This window comes from Cavia porcellus, unplaced genomic scaffold (genome assembly GCF_034190915.1).
Source record: "Cavia porcellus strain 051 isolate PalLab524CR breed Dunkin Hartley unplaced genomic scaffold, mCavPor4.1 scaffold_31, whole genome shotgun sequence".
NCBI lineage: Eukaryota > Metazoa > Chordata > Mammalia > Rodentia > Caviidae > Cavia > Cavia porcellus.
In genome coordinates this window covers 26,540,091-26,564,735 of record NW_026947514.1, presented here as the reverse complement: position 1 = coordinate 26,564,735, position 24,645 = coordinate 26,540,091, and the positions used below count along the sequence as shown (strand labels likewise).

The following is a 24,645-nucleotide window of genomic DNA, read 5'->3' as shown; positions in this document are numbered from 1 at the left end:
CCTTAGCATCCTTGTTCCCCTTGACGGACCCCTCTCGGGAGCTCCCTGACTGGGCCTGCTCAGATACCCTGCGTACTTTTGTAAGCTCTTGAGAGCTTTCTCCACAACCACCCTCGCTCTTAGTGTTGCTACCTAACATGTTTCCCATCTTTTAATGTTACTCACCGCGTGAGGCCCAAGGAATCCGCCACTTACGCGTGAGCCTGAGGGGAGTCTAAAAGCCCTGTAGGTGCGCGCCACCCAGAGCCCAGGCTTATCCCCAACTCACCTGTCTCGCAGCTCTGTACTGGAGCGTTGTCCACTTCCACGTCGCGGGGGTGATCAGTCCCCGTACGGGCCACCAAATGTCGATGTCCGCTCCCGGCCGGCAGGAAGGACACACGACAAAGTCTGGCAGTGGACAACCTTTTCTTTTTATTTTCCTTCTCCGTACAGCCTGCCCTGGGATCGCTCCCAGCCGAAGCCTCTTCTGGTCCGCTCCCCGCGGCTCCTTCCGGGCTTCGCTCCGAAGCCTCTACCGGTCCGCTCTCTGCGGCTCCTTCTGGGCTTCTACTTCCGGGCTTCTACCTGGCTTCTTCTTCCGCCCAGGGGTGGCACCGGTATATATACGGGTACAGTGTCCAATCATGTTAAAGTAAGCAAGGCAAGCTGATTGGCTAACATCATCAGTTGCCAGGCAGACTATATTGTTGAGCGGGTTGTTTACGCGGTAAGCAGGAAACTAACGTGCTCGATGGGAGGGGCAATCTACCTCAGGCTTCACTCTTTACTACAGGCCTCACGTCCGCCAAGTGAGGCGACCGGGCTCGGGGCTGCGGCTCCCAACAGGGAGCTACAGGGGAGAGTAACACTGATCTGTCAGCCTTGCTTCAAATACTATGCATCAGCACCTGGGCTAAACTGGTTTGCGTTGCTTAAAGCCAGTTGAAGGGATAAGGAAAAGTCCTAGCCAGCTCTGTACATATCAGTACATGGAAATAGAGCCAGGTTTAGCCAAAACGGAGATAATTGCTCTTCTTTCAAGGAAGGTTAAGCCTATTTGTTTAGAAAAAAAAGAAGGTAAAATATATCCCTAATTACTACTCAAGGATATAAGGGCTGAAGATAGCAGTTTTATAATTGGAGGTCTTCTGCACTTTTCCTCTTTCCTCTCATGAGCTTCTCAATTTTTCTTCTTCCACTCATTTTCATCTTACCTTGCTCCCTTCATCCTGCTTGGGAATTGATTATGTCTTTACATAAACTAGACTTCTGGTATAGAGTAAAGATGTCAAGGTGATTCATGTGTACTGTCTCTTGAGAGCATCATACCAGTATGTTTTGCATAAAATTCCAAGCATATGTTCCCTATTCATGGTAAAACTTTGCAAAGTTTACAAGCCTGTGTGGGGCTGGAGATTTAGCTCAGCGGCATAAGCACCTGCCTTGTAAGCAGGTGGTCGTGAGTTCGATCCCCGGAACCGGCAAAAAGAAAAAAAAATAAGTGTAAAAGCCTGTGTGGTTCATAGCACAAAATGAGAGCAATACTAACACTTTAGAGTTTAATATAGATAGGCCAGTGCTTTGTCTGCTGCTTGTACCCACTAAGTGGAGTAATTCTTCTCTTGCTTCTAGCTAAAATACGGTATTTAACCAGTGGATTGCTAATTAGAAAAGAGCTTTTTAAATACTCAGACCACATTGAACAAAAAAAGTCATGGATTTTTCAGGGCTTTGGCTAGGTTTACCTGAAAGTGTAGGTGAATATGAAGCTTTATTGAAGGATGGTACACGGCAATAGGATGAGCTGTTCGCCAGACTCCTGTGAGGATACATCATTCCATGCAATCATTTGGATGTACCCAAGTCCTTTTCCTTACTCACTGTGTGTCTTGGCACACGCCTGCTTTTTAATCCTCGGAGTGTGCTCAACTGTGTCATTACGCTCAACAATAGTCCCAGCTCTTCCAGCCCTGCAGCTTCTAGTAATCTTAGGTCACGTGTGTTTTATGTAGACATAACTGAATATAATCAGCATGAGATGAGATCACTAGGTCATTTTACTTTGAGGCTTATAAGGAAAACCGTAATCTTCCCTAAAGAGACGGAACTGGAGGCAAAAATAATTAGTTTCTTTCTTTAGAAAGGCAGGTTCCCACATCATTATCATTTATTTGGGGCCTCACATTAGGGCTAGATCACAGAAAGTTCATTTCTTGAGACAGTTTTGTGAAATAAGTTATTTTGTGTAAATTTTTTACTTTCTTAAACTCACTAAAGAAAAAGAACCTAATTTCTTTATAGATTAATGTTGTCAGTTGTCCTTGTTTCAGTCACAAGTAGGAAGATTCTCTTATATGTGGGTAGAGTTTTTTCTAATCAAAATACCAACATCATTTTTCATAACAATTAACATTTTGATTCTTACATTTCTATAGAAATACAAAAGACTCAGAATAGTCTAAACAGCTTCGATAAAGGCACAAAATTAGAGCTCCACAACCTTCCCCAATCCCATGACTTATCACAAAGTTACACCAGTCATGACAAAACAGCATTGATATCAAGGTAGACCAACCACCAAGGTACCAATATGAATTCCCAAAATAGATACCCACATAACAGATACGTGGGCATGATGTTGAGGTATTATCTGAATGCAGCTGCCTTCCTGGCATTTGGGTCCTCTGTCTGGTGTTCAGGGTAGTACTACAGAGGTCACCCTGCACCAGAGCTTCCAAGTGAAAGGGGAAATAAATGTAGCTCCCAGCCTGCTAGATGTTAGATAGGCCAAGCTGTGTTCCCCAAAATCGAAGAACACATTCTAAGGAACAATGGAGATTAAATAAAAGTAGGAAATATTTATTAAGAGAGAGAGCTCTTGAAAGATAGGAAGGGACCCAGAAGTAGGTTCCTAATGAGCCTTCTTTTCAGAGAAAGTTTTATAGAGCAAAATCACGAGGTAGGTTCAGAATCATGAAGTGGTACAGCATGGGCCAAAAACTATAATCAATAAGATTGCAAGCATACTCGATTAGGTAATGTTAATCCAGTGGGGAAGCAGGTCACATAACAAGTGTACAGGGAAAGAACAAAAAACCTTTTCAGTCAGGGATGGATCAGCAAGTCCTGGTCACCCATGTGGGTGACTGATATCTGTTTAGCCTTTATTGGACCAGGTGATACCAGTTATAGTATAACCCTCAAGCTATTGCTTATCTCTTGGGGAAGCATGCAGGCCAGGTCATTTCATCTTTATTTGAGGCCTGGCCTTCGACAGAGGTAGCTCCAGCCAGGGTTGTGATGTGTTCTCATCTCCTGCACTGACTCCTTCTAGGGTCACCCCTGTCTGACTGCCTAGAATTTTTCTACCTAACTGCTGTCTGTTGCTGTTTAGCACCAGCAGAGGACACCAGTTTCTAGGGAGGGGCTCTCATCTCACCAAAATGGTGGAGATTCTTTTTCCTGTCAGAAGTGGAATCCAGAAAGATTTTGTCCTGAGTTTTACAGCTGTAGCTGGGTCCAGAATGGGGTTTAGATTACTTGTCAAAACCCTTTTGGTGAAGCAAAGCTGATAGTCAGATTTGCACTGAAATTGGAAAAATAAAAATTTTAAAAATTAAAACAAAATTGACTTAAAAACCACATGTGTTATGGGAGACTCAGAAAGAGGTAGCAGTGACACTTAAGGGATAGGAAGATGTCCATCTGGGGCACTGACAGGGTCCCAACCATGTAGTGGAGGTGGGAGATCGGGGAGTCACAAAGGCCCAGATGGGTCTGTCTGACTTTTGCCTTGGCTACATGATTCAGTGGGAATTCCGCAAAGACCCCAAAGCATTTGTAATGGCTTTTCCCTTCTCCCTCACTCACCCCCAGTTCCTTCTTCAGTAGCCTTCCTTGCTAATTAACACTGGCTCCGCAGGGATATTTACCTTTTCTCTGCCGGATTCCTGTGGTTTTGAAAGAATTCAGGTACTTGCTGGTTGCCAAGGAATTCAGATTACCTCACAGGCTGCAAGTGTCCAGAATCTGCCACAGCAGCAGTGGGGGGAAAGAGACCCAAAAAGGGGGAGAAACCCTCTCCAATGCTCATTGTCACCCTCCCTGGCTGTTTGTGAAGTTTGAGTCATTTCTGGCACTCAAGACCTAGGATCAGGCTGGTAATCCCCTCCCAGACGCTCCGCAGGGTGCTGCCTAGTCACTGCTGCATTTTGGCAGTGTCCCTCTGCAGCTGGTTGACAGCAGATCAGAGAGCACTTGAGCCTCTTGTTCTCTTCCATAAGATTTTTCTGGGTCAGGCCAGGATGCAAACTGGTGGCTCCTGGCGAGGCGGCCCGAGGTGCAGTCTCTCCAGGGTCCAGGCCTCTGGCCTCTGCCTGCCTGCACCTGCTGAAAGATGACTCAGTGCCACAGCGCGGACTCCTCAGGGTTGACCTCATCTTTTCTTTGTACATTTGTATGGAATACATAAAACAGAACCACCAAAGAGCGAACTTAACTGTCCTAAAATTTAAGACTGACCACAAGGACATGTGGTATCAGATTCTTAGAAGAACAGAATAGCTTTTGAATAAATTCTTTTTCTCTACTAGGAAAGTTTTCTGCCCTGATGTCTGTGAACATTTTTAAAATGTCCATTTGTGATATCTTCTATTTGTTCACTGACTACAATTAATCTTAAATTACTCTTTTTTGTCTCATCTAGCAGCTGCTGGATTTATTTCTCATGGTCCCTTGGCTAGTTTTGAGAAATCTTTCTTTTCCTGGTCACTAACTATAAGCTTGTTTTCAATATCTGAAATCTTGTTCTCACACTAATCTGTTTTGAATATTTTCAGTGGAGTTTTTATTCTCCTGGTTATCTGCTTCAATTTGCTTTTTTATGGATTCCATTTCTTTCCTATGCTGAGCTTCCATAATTTGCTTAAGCTCATCTTATTTTTTGTCTGTGTCTCCTCTAACATTGCTAAGCATGGTATATATTTTGGTAATCTCTGTAGTTATCTAAGAGATTAGTTCTGATTTCATTTTTTCCAGAGCTTCATTCAATTGTTTTGTTGTTTCTACTTCAGAGAAACCTGGTGGGGAGCTTTCAGTTACCCCACCTCATTGCCCACTGGATTTGCCTTTGTGAACTGGATGCCTGAGGTTACATTTTGCTTAAGTGTCTTCTCATTTTTCTCTCTCTTTTTTAGTTTAATTCCTGGGGTGATGCTTATAAGTTGTCTGTGGTGGGTTGCTTTATTGGTAGTATTTAAGACCCTTAGGTAATGATTACGTCTCTAAGGTATCTTCCAGGTATAGCTGGTTTTTGGGTTTTGAGTCTGTTGGAAGATCTTACCTCTTCAGTTTGTTGCAGATGAGAAGTTGTTGCTTGTTTGGCCTAGACCCTGATTCTTTGGCATTGTGCCACCGTATTTTCAGAGACCTTGGTTAATTTTCAGTCATGGATTATCAGGACCAACAGCTATTTAGAACAATTATGTAATTTGGCTGTAGTGATACCAATAGGATCAAACAGCCTAAAAAAACAATAAACTGAACTAACTCTTAATTTGCAACTTTTAACATGTGAACTAGATTTGTAATTATATAGTAAGATGTAAAACAAACCAGATAATTATGTGCAATATATGTCTGTAATGTGTCAATTTTGCTCTTGGGTTTAAAATTTAAAATGGATTAAGAACATACAGAAGAGGAAGAAGAGAAAGAGCTTAGAAGTAAAGGGATCATGCTAACTTGGGGACACTGATGCAGAAGACTGAAGGAAAAGAGATGGGAGAGGTAAAAGAAAGAACGGAACAGAACCACACCCACAAAGAGGAAAGTTGCTAAGTTCGAGCCCAGTGTGGGCAAATTAGTGAGACCTTTTCTCAAAATAAAAAATAGAAAGGGCAGAGGATGTAGCTTAGTGATACAATCCCCAGAGCAACAACAGAACATTCATGTTGAACCTACATGTAAAGCTCTGGTTTAAAGGTTACAAACCTAAGTGTTCACAAGGACATTCCCTGAGCGAAGTTGGCCAGGAGTTGGGGAGCATCTGACTCACTCAGCATCCCTGGTGTCATTGTAGTGCCAGCAGCCCACACAGACTGGAATTGCCTGATCTAATGGTTTTTAAAGAGAGGCTGGACATCTAGATTTTTATTGTGAAACTTAGCAAGTTTTCAGGCTTACTTTTGAACTTGTAGAAAAGCTACCAATATGTTATGAAGCACTGCCTTTTGCCCGGTGTCTACACACCCCTTTCGAAGTCTGCCAGTTGCCTGAATGATATTCTTTATAATGTAGAGACCCAGTTACAGATCTCATGGAAGGGTTAGTTGTCAGGTCTCTTTAGTCCCCTTCAGTCTGGAGCAGTTCCTCAGTCTTTTGGTTACTTTGACAACCTCAGCATTTTAAAAGATTACAGGCCAGTCGTTTTGTAGATTTCCCCCTCAATTTGGGTTTTCTGTATTTTCTCACGATTCAATCTGGGCTTGTGTATTTGGGGCCAGAATACCACAGAAGTGATTGATGGTAGTTCTTCTCACTGCATTGCATCTCATGGCTCGTGGGAGCTATTCAGTGGCGTAAGACCCCTTGAGTAAGATGATTTCTACAAGATATCTAACCCTAACCCTAACCCTAACCCTAAAATCATTTTGTCTTTCACTTTGTATTTTATGAGAAGATACCTGAATTCATGTAACATATCATTTTGTACCCTGTTTTCACCCAATAGTTTTAATACCCATTTTTTTTTGTTTTGTTTTGCTTTGTTTGTTTTTTTCTTTAGTAACTCATGACCTTGCACTTGCCAGGCAAGTGCTGTGCCACTGAGCTGTATTCTAGCCATTCTATTGTTTTTTGTTTTTGCCTGAATTAATTGTTGCAAATAATGTTTAGCAAATGATGATTTTCTCAGCCCATCATTTGTTTTACTTTTTATTTATTTATTTTTTAAAAGAATAAAGCCAAACAAAACAGAATAAAGCCATAAACAAATAAAACAGTGAAAACGATATAGGACTCCAAAACAAAATAATAGGAAATCAACAATGGCTACCATAATATATGTTGTAATCTTCAAAATAGGTGCTCGTGCCATCAGATATAATAAAATCAAACCAAGCAAAACAATAAAATCAAAGCAAAACAATGAAAATGATACCGGACTTTAAAACAGAATAATAGGAATTTTTTTTTTATTGGTACCGGGGGTCAAACTCACGGCTGCGTGCTTGCAAGGCAGGCGCTTATGCCGCTGAGCTAAAACCCCAGCCCTCAAAATAATAGGAATTTAACAGTGGCTACCATTTTTCCTTTGTAGATGTTTCTTCCCCTTTCACTTTCAAAGTATCTATTGTACATTTTGGATCTCACTAACTCCTTTAGTTTTTTTACAGTAGAGATGACATGATGTTCACCTATGTGAGTCCAAACTATTTCACCCACAAGCATGATCACAAGTGATATCCATTTACCTATGAGAACCTTGTGATTATCCTTTTTATAACTGAGTAGCTTTCCCCTGTATAAAAATGCTGTATCGGGGCTGGGGGTTTAGCTCAGCAGCGTAAGCACCTGCCTTATAAGCAGGCAGTCGTGAGTTCGATCCCTGGTACCGATAAAAACGAAAAAGACCAAAAAAAAAAAAAAAAAGGCTGTATCATTCTCATCTGTTCAGCAGTTGATGGGCAGATTATCCCTGCTTTTATCTGGTTTCTTGTCGCATGGAGCATTGTTTTCTGTCCTTTGACTTTGAATCTGTAAATTTCCTTTCTAGTTAATGTGTTTCTTATATGCCGTATATTGGTGGCTCTTGTTTCTTGATGCACTCTGCCTTGGTTTCCTTTTTATTGGTAAATTGAGGCCATCTGCATTAATGGTTATGGCCAGCAAGCACTAGTTCGTTTCTGCCATGCTTTTTTCCTCTGTTGGCTTCCTACTTTTCCCCTCCATTCAATTATCTGTCCCATTTGGTGATTCCACTCTGCCACTATTCCTGGAACTGTGGTCATTTTTATCCCTCTCTAAAGTATCCTTCAGTATTCTTTGTAGGGTTGGTTTGGTGGTCATGAATCCCTTTAGTTGTTCTTTGTCATGGAAGTATCTTTTTTTTTTTTATTTCTCTCTCTCTCTTGAGATGGTCTTGCTATGCAATTCAGACTGGCCTTGGTCTCACTTTATAACTGGGTGTTCTCAAATTTGCAATGAACCTCCTGTCTCAACCTCCCAAGTGCTAAGATTATAGGAATGTGCCACTACGCTTGACTTTATCATGAAGGTATCTGATTTCTCCATAATTTTGAAAGATAGTTTTGTATGGTACGTCAATCTGGATTGGAAGTTGTCTTCTTTCAGAATTTCACATACTTTACTCCAAGCTCTTGAGTGTTTGTGTTGAGAAGTCTGCTGTGATTCTGATGGGTTTTCCTTTACAGGTGATCTGTTTCTTTTCCCTAATAGCCTTTAATATTCTGGTTTTGTGCTGAATTTCTGGGATCTTGATTTTTATAGTCTGGGTATAGATGTATTTTGGTTATGGCTAGCTGAAGTTCTATATGCCTCACTTATCTGTATGTCAGGTCCTTTTCTCATGTTTTTGGGGAGCTCTCTGCTATTACTTCTGTAAATATAGTCTCTTTATGTCACCTATGTTGACTCCTGTTTTATGTCATCTTGTAGCCGTTGAATTGTTATTTCCTGGTTTTTTGTTATTTTTAAGAGATCTTTCCTTTTGCAGTCCCTACCTGCCATCCTGTCTTCAAGGTCTGAAAGTCTATCTTCATTTTTTCAAGTAGTCTTGCCAGCTTTCAATAGAGTTTTTGATTTCCTGCATATCTCTTTGAGTCTTTTTCCTGTGCTCCAATTCTTCTCTAGATTGTTCATTCATGGTCCCTCATTCTATGCTCCTCTTTTTTTTTTTTTAAATCTATATCTTTAGATACACTCGGCAACCCTTTCATTCTGTTTGTCATTTCTTCTTTTACCTAAGATATTATTTCTGATCTGACTTCTTTTACAGCCTCATGAAGTAGTTTCTTTACTTCATTTGCCATCATCCCAGAAATTTCAGGCGTGCAACTTCTGCTTTCTTCTATGTCCTCGTCTCCTGGATTTGTTCTGCTTGGGCTGGACACCAGAGATTTTCTTTTACTTTTATTTATTTATTTGGCATTTAGCTTTAAGCAAGAACTTTTTCTTCTCATCTTTTCATTTATTGTACTAATGAACACTTTCTATTTTATTTAATGGATTCCTTTAGTATGATTTATTTTGATGCTCCAGTTGTCCTAGATTTTACCAAAGGGAGGCTGTTAAGCTGGCTTTTGTGTCTTTTGAAGGAGCGGGGTCAAGTGAGGGTCTCACTATATAGTTCAGGCTAGTTTTGAACCTTAAATTCACTATGTAACCCAGGCTGGCCTCAGTCTTGTTGCAGTCCTCCTGCCTCAACCTCCTGAGTGCAGGAAGGTACCTTTCACTGGATCATTATAGGTATAGGCAGGTACCACTCTGCCCAACTTTTGTGTCTTTTTGACATGACCCCATCGTTCTTTGAGTACAAAATGTTTCAGGTTCCACTTGTTGTTTTCTCCTACTTGACCCTGCAATGAGGCATATATCCAGAGAGCACCGCTTGCCTTGTCATGAAAACAGTATTCAGTAATCAAGGTTTGGATACTGTGTAGCTCATTGCTCTGGATAACCTAGGAAGCATAAACATACATGGACATTTACATCTGTATTTATTTCTGTGTTTATCTATGTTGTCCATAGTAGTACGTCCAGTTCTAGTTTGAAACCACATTCTTGCCTTCCCTTTCCATATTTTAAATTCTCTGCTCCAATAGTGAGAAATCCATCTTTCATTATTATTATTATTATTATTTTTTTTTTTTTTTGGCACCAGGGATCGAACTCACGACCTTGCGCTTGCCAAGCAGGTGCTTATGCCGCTGAGCTAAATCGCTGACCCCGTCTTTCATTGTATTCCCGTATTTATTTATTCAATTCCCTTGTGTCCAAGTGAATCTCCTGACCTTGTTGGGCCACCACCTTCCCCAGATGCCCACGTTGTGTGGACTTAGACCCCCCTGAGGCAGCCTGTAGCACCATCTCAGGGGTCCCTTCCCACTCTGCCCACCATCTTCCTCATCTTTTCAGGGCTAGACTGCCAGTGGCCTCAAGAAGCAATGTCAATCAAGTAATTCACTTTTTAAGTACCAAAAATAAATAAATAAATAAATAAAACACAAAAAACTTCTGTTAATCAGATAATCAGAACTTGATTAGTAGGCCAGATCTAAAACTAGTGTGAGCATTGGTCTAGACAATATAGGGAATGGTGATCAGAGAATAAATATTGTCTGTTTAATATGGATTTTTCTGGAAGCTGAATGATCTCTGTGGGTTAGGAAGAAGGATGACCACATATTCCTCCCTTTTTCCTCTGTGGTCTTTTGCAGAGTTCATTGGGCTAAGCAAAGTACACATAACAGTGCTTCTGTCCCTAGGAGAACTTTTCCATTAATGCAAAGGGATTTTGTTTTTTGCTTTTTCTAGTTCTTGCTTTTTACTGCTTCTTAGGCTATGCAGAAGCCCACTCTTTATCTGTAGTAATCTTGTTTACTTAAGGCTCAAAATATAATGATCCAGTGAAAGGAGATGAGGAAGAAGAAGAGTGACTTTTTTCAAGTATTTTGTCCTTGAAAAAAGGAATGTAGGAGTAATAAACGTGTTGAATATCAGATCTGCCCAACCATGGGAGCCTGTCAAGCTTTTTGACCAACTTAGATCAGGAGCTCACAGCAGAAAAGAGAAGCCCCTTTCCCTGAAGCAGACCTTCCCCTCCCCAGACCCATCATTTATCCAGGCGAGAGGACAGCAGGAGGTATGTCACTGTGAGGTCACATCTGGCCAGGGGGACCAGGAGTTCAGAGTGACTGTCTTCTGTCTGCTTTTAGAATCTCTGTGGGAAGAAGATAGGATGTAAAGGCAAGGCTTAGCCAACGCGTGACATGCCGAAGAGTTCAGTGATGATTCCTGAAGTCTGTTGAAAATCTGAGGTCCTTCTCAGGCACAGACACCATGCTTGTCAGACTCTTGTCCCTCAGCCTTGCATGTCCAACGAGATTTTCCCTTTGTCCGCACCCTTTTCCTGGCCTCCTGTTTGGTTTAGTGTTTGGAGTTTGGCTCTTTTTTTTCCCCACTACTGTTCTTTTGGCTCGTGTGTATTTCTGGTACAGGGAATTAGGGAGTGGAGATAGTAGTGGGTGGCTGAGAAGAAATAGAGAAGAGGAAAATTTTTAAATGCTGACCTTTAATGTGGTAAGAAGTCATGTTGACTTCATAGTCTGGATAAACATATGTAAATAATTTGTAAATCATATGAAAATAAAGTTGTGGCCTTCCTGGTTTTTTTCACACACTTGGATCAGCCTCTTGGGAAAATCACATTAGAGAAGGGTGGTATGTAAACAGGGCTTGATATTTGCCGGCCGATTGCCTTGAGTGGCCTTTTGTTAATATCGACCATCCCTGGAAAGTTTTCTGTCTCCCTGCTTACTTTCCTCAGAGGCACATATATTGTGTGCTTTGGTCTTGTTAGACCAAAGTCCAGGATATCAAATTGCTGTCCTGTTTTCACTGGGCTCCATGTTTAATCCCTCTGTCTTTTGCCTTCATTCCAAATTCAGGAATTAGTCTCTTGTGCTTTGCCCATATTTTGCTGTTCTGCTTTGTCTGCTCTTAATGTGGCCATTGTTGTTCTCTGTAGATTAAATATTACAGATCAGTTCTGTTCTTTCTGTGGATATGGGTTCTAAGTCTGTACCACCATGTTGTTCTTTCTTTCTTTTTCTTAAGTTTCCCCAAAGAGTGTTGTAATACCAGGCTCTGTTTGGACACTCAGTGTTTCTTTCTTTTGTTTTTTTCCAAGTTAGTATCTTTAATGAGTTTATACAGATTTATCAGACCTCAGTAGATGGAGCAAGGGACATTGACAATCCACAAAAGAGGAACTAACAACTATCGAATGTGAAGAGATACTCAACTAAGCTAGAAACCCAAGACATGTGAACTAAAATACAATGCCTTTGTTGTTATCAAATCAGCAAACATCTAGCCTCAGAATAATAGCCAATACTGGCAAGCTGGGTACACTTCCCCCTTGCTGGTGGCAGTGTAAATGGACATTTTTGGAAACTATTTTGTGCCTAGATAATGAAAACCTGAAAGGTTTTTGTATTCTTCACTAAAGCTCCCTCTGGGAACCTATCCCAAGGAAATAGCCTGATGTTGGGAAAACCTTATGCAGAAATATTCGATTGGAAGCAGTGAAAACTTGGCAACACCGACACTCAGTGTTTCTTGATCAGCTAAGCCCAGTTATCTTTAATGTCTGGCACATAATTTCCCAGATTGTGACCAAATTTGCAATTTTTCATCTTTCCTATTTACGTGGAGTTCTATATCAGAAAGAGCATTTCATAGGAGTTATGATCAGGGGTTTTAGAATCTGTGTGAACTTGTGCTAGTAACCTAGTCTTTTTGGATCACATTGAGTTCATGTCTCTATTTTAAAAATCAGATATAGTCTGGGATGGTGGTACACACCTATAATCCTAGCTCTTGGGAGACTGAGGAGGGAGCTTTGCCACGAGTTTGAGGCCAGCCTGGGCTACATAGTGAGTTTAAAGTTAGCCTGAACCCGAAATAATGAAACCCTGTCTCAAAAACAAGACAAAACAAAACTTTAGATATCATGTGACATAGTCTGTAGGGTTTCTCTAAGGATTAAATTTGTGTGGGGGGATTTAGCTGGGGATTTAGCTCAGCGGCATAAGCGCCTGCCTTGCAAGCAGGCAGTCGTGAGTTCGATCCCTGGTACCGATAAAAACGAAAAAGACAAAAAAAAAAAAAATTTGTGTGTGATATTATATATAAAACACTTAGCATAGGCTTTGGCACTTAGTATGGATTCAATATTGATTAGGTAATGATGTCACTTCATTATTATTATTATTATTGATATTAGTAGTATCTCACTGATCCTTAGTTGTGGGTTCTGTTTTCTTTCTTGCTTTTTTTTTTTGTTTGTTTGTTTTTGTTTTTTGTTTTTTTTTGAGACAGGGTCTCACTATACAGTTCAGACTGGCCTTGAATTCACCAAGTAGCCCAGGCTGGCCTCAAATTTACAGTAATCCTTTTGTCTCTGCCTCCTGAATGCTGGGATTACAGGCCTGTGTCATCACACCCATCTGGCTTCTATTTTCTTGAGACTCTGACTCTGGCATTTAACCTGTGTCCTTCTATCAGGTTTGCAACTGTGCGATATGACCAAGGAGCCAAGAACATTCGGAACCAGTTCATGCACCTGACAAACTACAGTGTGAATAAGAAGAGTGGAGACTACGTGAGGTACTGGCTGTGCCTGAGCTCCGTCAGAGAAGTTGGGCTTGGTTTGTAGACGCAGAACGTGAACGCGTTTCACTGGAGCATAGCGTTAGGTTTCTGGCCCCGTAACACTTAGGGAAGGGTCGGGTAATACAGCTTTAGGTATATTTGTTGCTGCTTCTCCATTGCCTGTGCTGTTAATGCACTGCCTTTCTCCATCAAAGTATGCTTTCATCATTTTATTTTCCTTCACTTCGCTAAGGGGTGGAAAGTTAATAGGCATATGAAATCTCTCTTTTTTTTTTTTTTTTTTTTGGTATTCTTTTGTTTTGTTTTGTTTGAGACAAGGTCTCACTATGTAGCTCAGACTGGCCTTGAACTCACAGCAGTCCTCCTGCCTCAGCCTCCCAAGCCCTGGGATTGTAGGTGTGCACTACCACGTCTGGAGGAACTTTTTAGAAGTCAAGAAAAGAGATTACTTCAGCACTTGGAAAACACACCAAAAGCTTAAAAAATATGTGCTCTTTGACACAAAGTTCCATTTTTAGAACTTAACCTTAAGAAAGTAGGCTCAGAGGCAAGAGTATTTTCTACTGTGTTGTCAGAGGCAATAAAATCACATTATAAGACAGTGTATGCAAGTGAACTTCCTCACTGAATACATAACTAAAGCTGTTATGGTTGAGGAAGGAGGAAAAAAAGGGAGAAAGATACACACTGAAATGTTAACTGTGCTTAACTGTAAGAGATGAGATTGTGGGTGGGTGATTTTTGTTTTCTTCTATGTGCTTTTATATATTTTCTAAATTTTGTTTGATCAGAAAAAAATGAAAGAGAAAAAGCCATCTCAGAAAAGCTTTCAATGAAAGGGAATACCAATCCAGCTGTGTGGAAATATTCCCCTTGCTCTGTTTTCTTTTGTCCTGATAATTTTGCCAGAAAGTGGAAAATTAGAAAAGAAACCCAAATAGTCACTTTCTACGCAGACTAAAAAATAGGTGCTTAGCCTGTCCAAAGAGAGAAAGAAAGGAAGGCATCAGGAAGGGCTGGGGTAGCCACTGAAGCCGCGTAGGTTTCGTTGAGTGGCCTGTGACCGCTCTTACGCATTGGCTGAAGATGCTGTATCCTGCAGTGGGGACCTGGAGAGAGACGTAGGATGGTGTCGAGGGTAGGATGATGCTGGGGGTTGAGAGGGGCTGCAAAACCCAGGTTCCAGATTGCAGGACTTGTCAGCATTCACAGGTGTCTGCCCTGCTTGCCAGTACAGCAGCAGGACGCTTCTTCCTCCTGACTGTACTCTGTAGTGCTCTGCTTCCCGTGATGACTCTGTCTACCCTCTACCACCAGGCAGGAGGAAGCTTGTGTCTCATGTCAAGGCAGTTCTTTGTGCAGTTAGCCAATGAGAGTGCTGCGCTAAATTAGCTCAGCAGCTTGTCTCTGGTCAGCTGTGGTCTGAAAATGGCATCCAAGTGTCTATAGACTCTTGACATTTACCTCAAGGGCATGGTGTATATCCCCAGTGTTATTCATGTATTGCAATCGTTTTAAAACTTGTTTACATTTCGTATCATGATTTCTTTACTCTTTTATAATTAGGTAAGGAAGAATTTACCTTCTTTGCCCCTACCATCTTCAATAGTGCAAAGGAAATGAGTCTTAATTTTCATTTAAGAAGTTGGAAAATTGACACAGAGGGAATACATAACAGAAAAAGCAAGAAAAAGTGACTGAGTACAAGTTAGCAAAATAAATGGTTTTCTGAACGCTTTCAGGAATACTGTTATAAAGAACACTGTTTATGCAGTGCAGCCTAGTGGCATACATGACCTTGGTTCATTGATTCCTTTAGTTGTGATGATCCAGAAGTGGAGGATTATGGGAACAAGTGGAGCATGAGTGCCATGCTCAGGTACCTGAAACAAGAAGGCAGAGATACAACTGGTAAGTTCCAGCCCTGTTCCTGCTTTACCATCGTCTCTTGCCAGGAGCCATTCTTACAACACTGATGGTGTTGTTGAGACCCCAGTGGATGATTTGCTGTTAGTGTCACTTTTTCCTGGGTTAGTGTCACTTACAAAATGGGGAAGAAGCTTTCCATGACTCTCCACATTTCTTTTCTGGTTCTAGTTTGGGAGGTATAACTTTTTGGTCTTCGGTAAATTTATTCCTCTCAAATATTGAAATGCTAACTAAATGACAACTGATTTTTATGTAAGTCGCATGTCCTTATATGGACCCTGAGTTCAAATTTTTCTAAGTCACTCTCTTTCATCCCTGTTGCAGAGCTGGAGAAGGGGCAGAGTAGAGTTCAAGTACAGAGCATAGAGATAGAATGGGCCGAACCCAGAGCAAAGTGGGAAGCAGGGTTTCAGTTGAGGGTGGCAGGGGTGATGGCGAGGAGTGAGGAAGGACGGCGACTCCCTTCCCTTCCTTCCTTTTTATCATAGAAGACCACCTGAGCTTGGATTTTTGCTTGTATTCTCAGCTGAACCAACCTATTTAGAGCTGTGTCTGCCTCTATAGCACCTATCCAAGGACCACAATATAGAGGCTTTCTGAATAAGGCCACATGCTTTTATAATTGTGTCGTGACCTGGTCCTCATGTGTGCATTTTAGTATTTCTGTCTCCTTCATTTTGAAATTCTGTTTTGCAGCATTGATGGCCCACGTGGAAGACCTCATCATTAAGACTATAATATCTGCTGAGCTTGCTATCGCTACTGCTTGTAAAACCTTTGTTCCTCATCGCAGCAGTTGCTTTGGTAAGGAGCGTGGGATGTGTTGTGAGGAGGATGCTGCAGAGGTGGGATGGGACTCTAGGATAGTAACAAGCAAGAATGAGTGGTCCACGATGGACTTTGGCTTCCTTCTCACCTGGGATAGCACATGAGGAGCCCACTGAGAGGCGAATGGTGAACCTTAGCCAGAAGTCCCATGAGGAGTAACTAGCTTTTGGTGTGGGAAGCAGGATTGGAACTCAGCATGGGTCTCTCTCAGTACAGCCAGCAAAAGTCTGCAACAGACTGTACAGGAATCCAGCTCTAACAAATATATTCCAGAGCTCCTTGGCAGCCAGAGTGGGAACTGTTCCAAGAAGCCCTGGCTGGTACCAGTGTATGCTTTCTCCAAATTTCTGATAATTCTTTTTTTATTTTACCCTTCTTTTTAGTGAGTTCTTTTCCTTCTTCCTTTTTCTCCTTCTCTTTCTCTTCCTTTCCCCTTACTTCGTCTCTTTCTATTCTTTTCTTCTCCTTCTACTTCACCCACAACCTTTTGATTGCACCTAGGAGGAATAATAAGCAGGTCTTAAATACTGGGTCAGAAAAGCCGTGACATTGAGATGTGGGTGTACATTTTTTTTTTTTTGTGCTCGCAGGAACTTGTTAGTAATCGCCGATATGAATGTCTATAAAGTCACATAGGGTTTTAACATGGGTTGTGCTGGTTAGTAAAATGTGCTCTTGGTTCACTGATAGATTGATTGAAGCGTAGTGTGGCACAGTACAGCCAGTAAGTATGCAAGAGGCATGGCTTGCTTGGGAGGTAAGGAACTTGGACTTTAAGGCCAGGCAGCCTTAAGGTCAAACCCATCCATATTCCTTGCTAGCTGCTTTGGTGATTTTCCAGCAAGTTAGTCTGTTTTCTCATCTATAAAGTAGTGGTTGCAGTGGTGCCTATTTCTTAAGAGCGCCATGAAGATGAGACGAGATGGTGCATGCAAAGTGCTTGGTGCAATGTCTGGTCCTGAAGCTGTGCTCAATAAAAATTATTTTCTTATTTATAATTAGTCATTATAACTCTTGATCTCTTTAACGGCTTATCATAATAACAATCTGTGCTTAAGAAACACTAAATTAAGGGAACTGTTGAGACTCTACATGGAAGATGTAGATAAACTGGGACCTAAAGTTGCACAGGAAAAAAGGAGGTTATATTATCAGAGGTAATTAAAATGGATATCTGTGTCTTCAGAGGTCCTTAAGTGTCTCCCTAAGCTTAAATAATATAACTGAAATGTGACCTTCAAGGCCTCTAAAGATCGATCTGAGTCTAGATGACTTTTATAGAACTCCTGTTTGCCCTCTCGGCCTCCAAGCTTGCCATGCTGCGTGCCGCAGACAGCGCCTGATTTCGGTGGCTCGGGTGGAGACCCGCCTGTCGCACACCTGCCTCTTTTCTCAGACTCAGCTCCTCGTGGCCTCCTCCGGGAAGCCTTGCCTCACACCGCACCTTGTTGTGTCTCCTCCTGGCTGTGCCAGCTTGTTGCATTCTAGTTCCCGTGGTTGCATGATGCTTGTTCATAACCATGCTTGCTGGTAGTCTCTGGGTTTGTCTTCTTAAGTTTCTGTGTCCCCTTTCCACCTCACTTCGTTTCTTATACCATTTCCTGGACTCCCGAGGACCTTTTCAAACCTTTTGCCCAAACTATTTTTTCTTGTATTAGTTTACCTCATATGTCTCTGATATTCTTCAAGACGAAGCCAGGTATCCCTTCTTTGGTGATCTCCTTTCTAACTCTGCTCAAGGTTAGATTTCTCCCCACCTAGACCCCATTCTCTGCTCCTAACTCTGCACAAGTCCCTGCTTGTCATCTGGCAGCCTACCAGAGTAGAAGCTCCTGGAGGACAGTGACAGGTCCTCCATTGACTTTACCCCCCAGCACCAAGCAGCATCCTTTACTCTTAGAGAGTGTTTGGAAGTGTTTGCCAAATGTATGACTGATGCTAGTTCTAATTGCCATTTGATGAGCTGGTAGGAGGCTTCCAAGTGGACCTGGTTCGGTAAGGGCCTAGAACTCTCACAATTATTGCAGTGTGTTAGAGCGGGGGGGGGGGGTTCAAAAACAGAACTCTAAAACCTCATTAAATTAAAATAATGTTTCTTTTCTACATCTACTTGGTTCTTACATGAAAGTAAACTTTTCCATGAGGTATGGTAGCACACTTCTCTAATTCTAGCACTGAGGCTGAGGCAGGAAGATTGCCACCAAGTTTGAGACCAGTCTGAGCTACACAGTGAATTCAAGGCCAGCGTAATTTACATAACAAGACCCTGTCTCCAGAAAATGAAACAAAACAAACAAATAAATTTCTCAGAGCCCTTGTTGTGAGAATCTTTGTTCTAGGGAGTTAATCATGAAAGGTTCTCTAAATGTTTCCATTTCTACCTTGTTTTATCACCTGATTGCCTCCTGAAAGCTTAAGAATTTCTCAAACTTGATGGCAGTGGAACACCCCGTAGTCCGTGGACCAGCACGGGTCTCCCTCTCCTTCCTTGCTTGTGTACAGTTTCAGTCAGCCAAGTGCATCTGGAGTTTTTTAAGCTGTGACTGTCTTCTTGGGTTTTGTGGTTCTAATTCCACTTCCTGTCAGCCCTGGGATTTTGTGTGCTTCGTTAGCCTCCGCTGGGCAGATGTGATTCGGTATACGTGAGTCTATTTGTGTGACTCTCTTTGTCTCCTCTAACTCTTCGCCTCCCTTGAGGTTTAAGTTACAAGGAGCAAGCTTTTTTTTCTTTCCCCATTTGTGTTAGAGTAAACAGGAATTGAGAGTTTCCCAGAAGACTTTGGTTTAAACAGAGCACTGGTGATTTTAGGGGAAGCAAGTGGTTCAGGAATGGGGCTCCCAATATTCTTCTGGTCATTGTTGCTGACCTTCCACCTTACGAGTCTCTGCCAGGGTCGTTCCATCGCCATCTGAGGACTTCTGTGGTTTCTTTTCCTGCCCTACCACCTGTAATGTCCAACTCAGTTGTCAGGACCCTTCAGTTATTTCATTCACACCTTTATTTACACATTGAACTTTTTTTTCAGTTTCTGCCAAATGCCTGGCATAGGTTAGTCTCTGAGCTTTGCATTGCCATCAGCAGTTTGTTCCTCTCAAACCAGATTTTACATGGAATAATGCATATATATATGTGCATGTATGTGTGTGCGCGCATGTGTATGTCTGCATTGTATCATCAGTTTTATGTATAGGCCTGGATGCCTTCACAAACTGTCTGAAACCTAGTTGTTTAGTGCTTTTTCACAGGAGTGTGCATCTGGGAGGACCTTAGCAAATAAGTCGTCCAGATGAAAAATGGAGACCTTGAGAAATTAATCCCTCTCTCAGGTTCTTTAGCCTTGTGAGTGCAAGAGGTCAGATGAAAGAGGCCTGAAAAGTGGAATTTAAGAAGCTTAGTTCTAGCAGTCGTAGCATCCTGATCACCGAGCTTTAGTTGTATCATTTTTGATGCCTCCTCCGGTAAAACAGATTTTTGACAGTATAATTATTACTGCCTCCCAAGATTGTGAAAGTGGGATGCCATGTGTAAGAATATGCTTCAGCAGCAACTCTTAAATAAGCGGAGGAAATTGGCACTGGAGATGACTGTGAGAACAGCTTTTTGACCAGTTAAAGAAAAACAGCCAAAAACCACAGGATGTTAGCTGTCCTCTAAAGATGTTGCTGCCAACAGCGGTTTTATCTTTTGTGTGTGATGATGACTGAGGTGGTGATGAGCTATGATCTGGTCCTCTGTAGCATGGGATCATGTGAACCAGCTGTGGGACCACTTATGGCACTAATGAATTCGGCCTTGTTTTGCTGAGATTGGTGACACGTTTGCTCAGACTAGCCGTGTTGGGACATCCCTCTGTTTCTGTTGCTTCTGTTCCTGATGGTTTCGCAGGGTACCCTGACATTCTGAGGGAAGGGGTGTCCATAAAGTCTGTAGAATGAGAGGAGGTGAGAAGCACACCAGTGCAGAAGTAAGGAAAGGCCAAGTGTTCACTTCGGAAGATAGTATCCTGTCCTGGCTCATCCTTTGCTCCTGCTTAGGCTGAAAAGAAAGTTCACTGTAGCAGAGATTTCTGTGGGAAGTATCTGCTGTTTGTCAAACCAACATTGTTTTTTCCCTTCAGTCTTCAGCAATATTTTTGGTATTTAATACCAGTCATATAGCATAAAATCTTTTTTGTATGGACAAGGAGAAAGGATTTAGAGAGGTGAAGTAAGTTGTCCTAGGTCATGAGGCCAGTAAATAGCAATGCCAAGTTTAGGAGCCAGGCCTCTCCGATTCTTTCTCCACCCACATAAAGCCAAGTTGAGTCCGGCCGCTTTTGGCATGCCTCATATCCTGGATTCTCTCTGCTGTCCTGTAACTAGATCTCAGAGAAAACTGTTTCATCTTTTGTAGCAGATCAGGCCTGAAAAAAGGCACTCTTTCAGCCCTAGTCAACAGTACCTAGTTCTAGATACTCCTTTCAAGTCTTCCTTTATACCTGATAGCCAGATGCCATATTGATTTACTGGGCTAGTTAATGATTGACTTGGGGCTTTTTCTTTTATTTAGTACATTTTCCTGTGGGATCTTGGTCTAATTTTTTCCAAAATTTCTCCTTCTGGACCCCATTATAAAGACTTTTCTCTTAGCTTTTAAACTCAAATCCAAAGCCAAGGTGAAAAAAATTTCCAAAAGGATTTCAATGACAGTGAGAACCAGCTAATATCAGCACTTTCCATTGCCTTGGGGACTGTCATTTCATTTGCGGTTTTATTTCTGTGAAAGGTTAGTGAATTATTTCCAAAATTAGTGGTGTGACATACTTAATAATCTTTTAGGCCCTGATTAAACTGTTTCTTTAAACAATCTTTTTTGCTCCTTTCCTAAGCCATCTTTTATCAGGTTTTTCCTTAATAACCTTCATTGTGTAAAATTCTTTTTTTCTGTGTTTGATACTAGGAATTGAATCCAGGACCCTGTGTGTCCTAAGAAAGTACTCTAACACTGAAGTACATTTCTCGTCCTTCTATAATTCTTAATGAGAAGGTTTTTTTCTTTCTTTCTTTTTTTTATGGATTGTTGACTTTATTATGAATATGTTAAGTCATGTGAGTCAGGGCTACTTTGGAGGGAAGTTCCTATGACTTATCTTTAAATTCTTTGCAGGTTACTTTGTCTTTTTTTGAAAATTGTGTGTTGCTTTTTGCTAACCTGTTTTATCTAATGTTTCCTCTTTGTTTTCCATGTGTTAGTTGTGGAGAAGGCTACTTGGTGTATAATGACAGATGACACATGGTCCTTGCCTTTAAAGGATGGGTAGGAGAGGGATAAAATGATAAACGGCAGCACAAACATAGTGACTCTCATACTCTGGGAAGACAAGAGTTACCAGATTCTCCCGGGGCAGCCAGGAAAAGGCAATTCTGAAAAGAACATGTGATATGCAAAGTAAATATCATGACCAGATGTGACGTTTTTGAAATGGTAAGCAGTGTGACTAATTGTAGCTGGCATGAAGTGGGGGTACAGAAGATAAGGTTATGTAGGTGGATTAGGGCCAGATTATAAAGGGCTAGTCAGTTTGAATTTATCTCATAGAAACATTCACTAAAGGTTTCTGAGTAGGAGCACAATATGATTATTATTTATTTCTTTACCTTTTATCGTAGTTTGACCCAAAACTCTAGATGACTTAGTTACAACAAAGAAAATACTATATGATGTTATTAGCAATGGTCAATTTAAAATCTTCCAGGAACAAATTTAGTTTCCGTTGCTAAACCAGTTCGCTGCCTGTCACTTTGTAACTGTTAGTTTTTTGTGTTTTTGTTTTGTTTTTGTAGAAAGGTCATTCTGGAGTCGGGAGAGATGGCGCTAGGAAAATGGCATAGGCAAAACCATATGCACATTCCTATCCCTGTACACAAATGTTCATAGCAGCTTTGTTCATAGTGGCTAAAACTTGGAAGCAATGCAAATATTCAGCAGTTGCTGATCACATAAATTATAGTTGTGTCCCTATTGTGGAATATTACTCAGCCATAGAAAGGAATGAACTACATTATTTATATATGAAACAACATAGATAAGTCTGAAAAGCACAGCACCGAGCGAAGGAACCCACACTAAAAGTCACAAACTAAATTAATTCCATTTCTTTGACTTTCTGGGAAAGGTGGAAAACAAAACTCAGTGATTGCCAGGTAATGAGGGAGGTTGGATTTGACTCAAAAGGGAAAGACATTTGTTTCAGAAAAATTTTTGTGTTCTGTGGATGTTAGTTCTGATCAAACAGTAATGAAGCTAGTGTGTTTTTTGGTTTTTTTTGTTTTTTTTTTCGAGAAGAAATGTAAGTGATTTATTTAATGGCACAGGGTCAGGTGTTTGGGGGTGAATGGGACTTCTGAAATTATTGCCCACTGTGATTTTCTTTGTAGAGAGGATTTCATTAGTAATAATATAAAGGACTCCAAAGTTAGTCTCTCATCCCTGAATTTGTTAAATAAAATAAGGCTTGCTTTGCCCTTTGCCATTGTTGGGAAAGTAGATGAAAATCATTAAAGATTTCAGAAGCCGTGGAAACTTGACCTTTGGCTCCCTTTCTTCTTAAATAACATAAGTGGCGCAGGTGGGTTGTCACAGTCCTGCTCTGCTACCACTGGCTTCCTCTTTTCTGATATTCTATCTGTAGACCACATGTTTTATTTTCTGTCTTCAAAGGAAAATTGAAACCGTCAGAGGGGAAAAATAATAAATATATTTTACATGTAGGTATCTTCTTGACATGAGTTGCAAAAACAAGATCTTAGGTGTAAAGGAAGGGGACAGAAGAATCTGTCTTGGTTACCCAACACCCAGAATGAAGGAAGAAAGGGTTTATTTAGTTGACAGTTTGTGGAGATTTCAGTCCATAATCAGCTGGCTCCAAGGCAGGGTGGTACATGGCAGCAGGCAACAGTTCAAGGTGACAAAGACAGCAAAAGCAGAAAGAGCGGAAAGGGAAGAGCCAGCAAATACTCTTTCTGTGCCTTATATTGCATGTCACTACACACCCAAGGGTGGATATAGCAGTCACACTCGTAATGAATCAGTCACAAACTCTAGATTCACCTACATCCAAAAAGCACCCAGACACACACCTTAACAGGACCCTGTAAAGGTGCCTTCAGTGGGTCCCTCTACTTTCAGAATATAGTGAATGTGGTAGTGGAAGGCAGTCCTGAGCAAGCCCAAAGAGGACTGACATTAATATGCCTCACTGTTTTGCTCAGCTCTTTTTATATGTAAGTACAGCATGCCAGTTAACTTTTTAAAAGTCAGGTTGCTGTCTAAGAACTCAGGAACATCAGTGGAGTAGATGAATAACACTGGAAGTTTGGAGTTTTGTTTTAAAGTTATTCCTAGAACATGATTACTTTCTTTTTAAACCTAAAAGGTTTTCACTTCCACTTTTACTTTCTGCTTATACTCTGCAAATTTCTAAGCCTCTGATAGGACTTAATTAGATAGAAACTTCCAGATCTTTATGCTGTCATGATGTGGAATATGATCTTAATGTGTTGTGTTGTGTTTCCAGAATTATATGGCTTTGATGTGCTCATAGATTCTACTCTAAAGCCCTGGTTGTTGGAGGTGAATCTCTCTCCTTCCTTGGCCTGGTAAGTCAGTTCTGTCAACATGAAAAGGACAAACCTGCAAGTGACACTGAAATACCTTCTTTTAGGGGCAGGAGCATTTCTTATGACACTGGAACATACAAGTTGTTACAGATGACTTGGATTTTTTTATCTCGATGATTTATGGTGTGTTTTCAAAGTTTGTATGTCAACCAAGGTCCCTGTCTTCTTAGTCATTTGCAATGTGTATTTCAAGCCTGTTGATCAGGCTTCTAAAGAGATGATTCTTGCATTCATTTTTATTCCCACTTTTTTTTTTTTTTTTTTTTTTTTTGTCTTTTTCGTTTTTACTGGTACCGGAGATTGAACTCAAGACTGCCTGCTTGCAAGGCAGGCACTTGTGCCACTCAGCTAAATCCCCAGCCCCTTCCCACTATTTCTTTAATATAACTTTGTAGGTTTTCTATTAAGGCTAAAGACATAAATAAGGTATTATGCCCTTCCCCACCTTCTCGTGAGTTTTTTTTTCCGAAAATTTTATATGTATTTAAAAATCCTTATGGACTTTACTTTTTTTTTTTTTTTTAAATCAGTACCAGGGATCAAACTCATGACTGCATGCTTGCAAGGCAGGCGCTTATGACACTGAGTTAAATCCCCAGCCCAGTCCTTATGGACTTTAAAGGGATGAAGTTGGATGGAGTGCACTGTGGCTAATGCCTGATCCTTTTGTCCTGGTGTCCATCTAAGATTAAAATCTAAAAACTTCAAGCAATCTGCAAAAAACTTTGGAAAAGCAGTCTGGTTTTTAGAAGAATGAAATAGTATTTTTCAATATGAGAGATGATTCTGTTTACAGCCACAGTTACAGCCAGAATTTCTGTTTGCTGTATA

General features: G+C 41.1%; 1 protein-coding gene across 10 annotated transcripts in view; it reads left to right on the top strand.

The window, feature by feature from the left end:
• Ttll5 (tubulin tyrosine ligase like 5) overlaps nt 1-24,645 on the top strand; it is a 273,386-nt gene that overhangs the window by 59,486 nt on the left and 189,255 nt on the right. For all 10 annotated transcript variants that reach the window (XR_010044946.1, XM_063241307.1, XM_013155221.3 and 7 more), the window contains exons 10-13: nt 13,291-13,392; nt 15,218-15,309; nt 16,024-16,131; nt 23,712-23,793. Coding sequence is in view for 9 of the 10 variants with exons in the window: in XM_063241307.1 (XP_063097377.1) it covers nt 13,291-13,392; nt 15,218-15,309; nt 16,024-16,131; nt 23,712-23,793 (384 nt within the window). In the remaining variant the exon portion in view is untranslated. The remainder of the gene's footprint in view (nt 1-13,290; nt 13,393-15,217; nt 15,310-16,023; nt 16,132-23,711; nt 23,794-24,645) is intronic.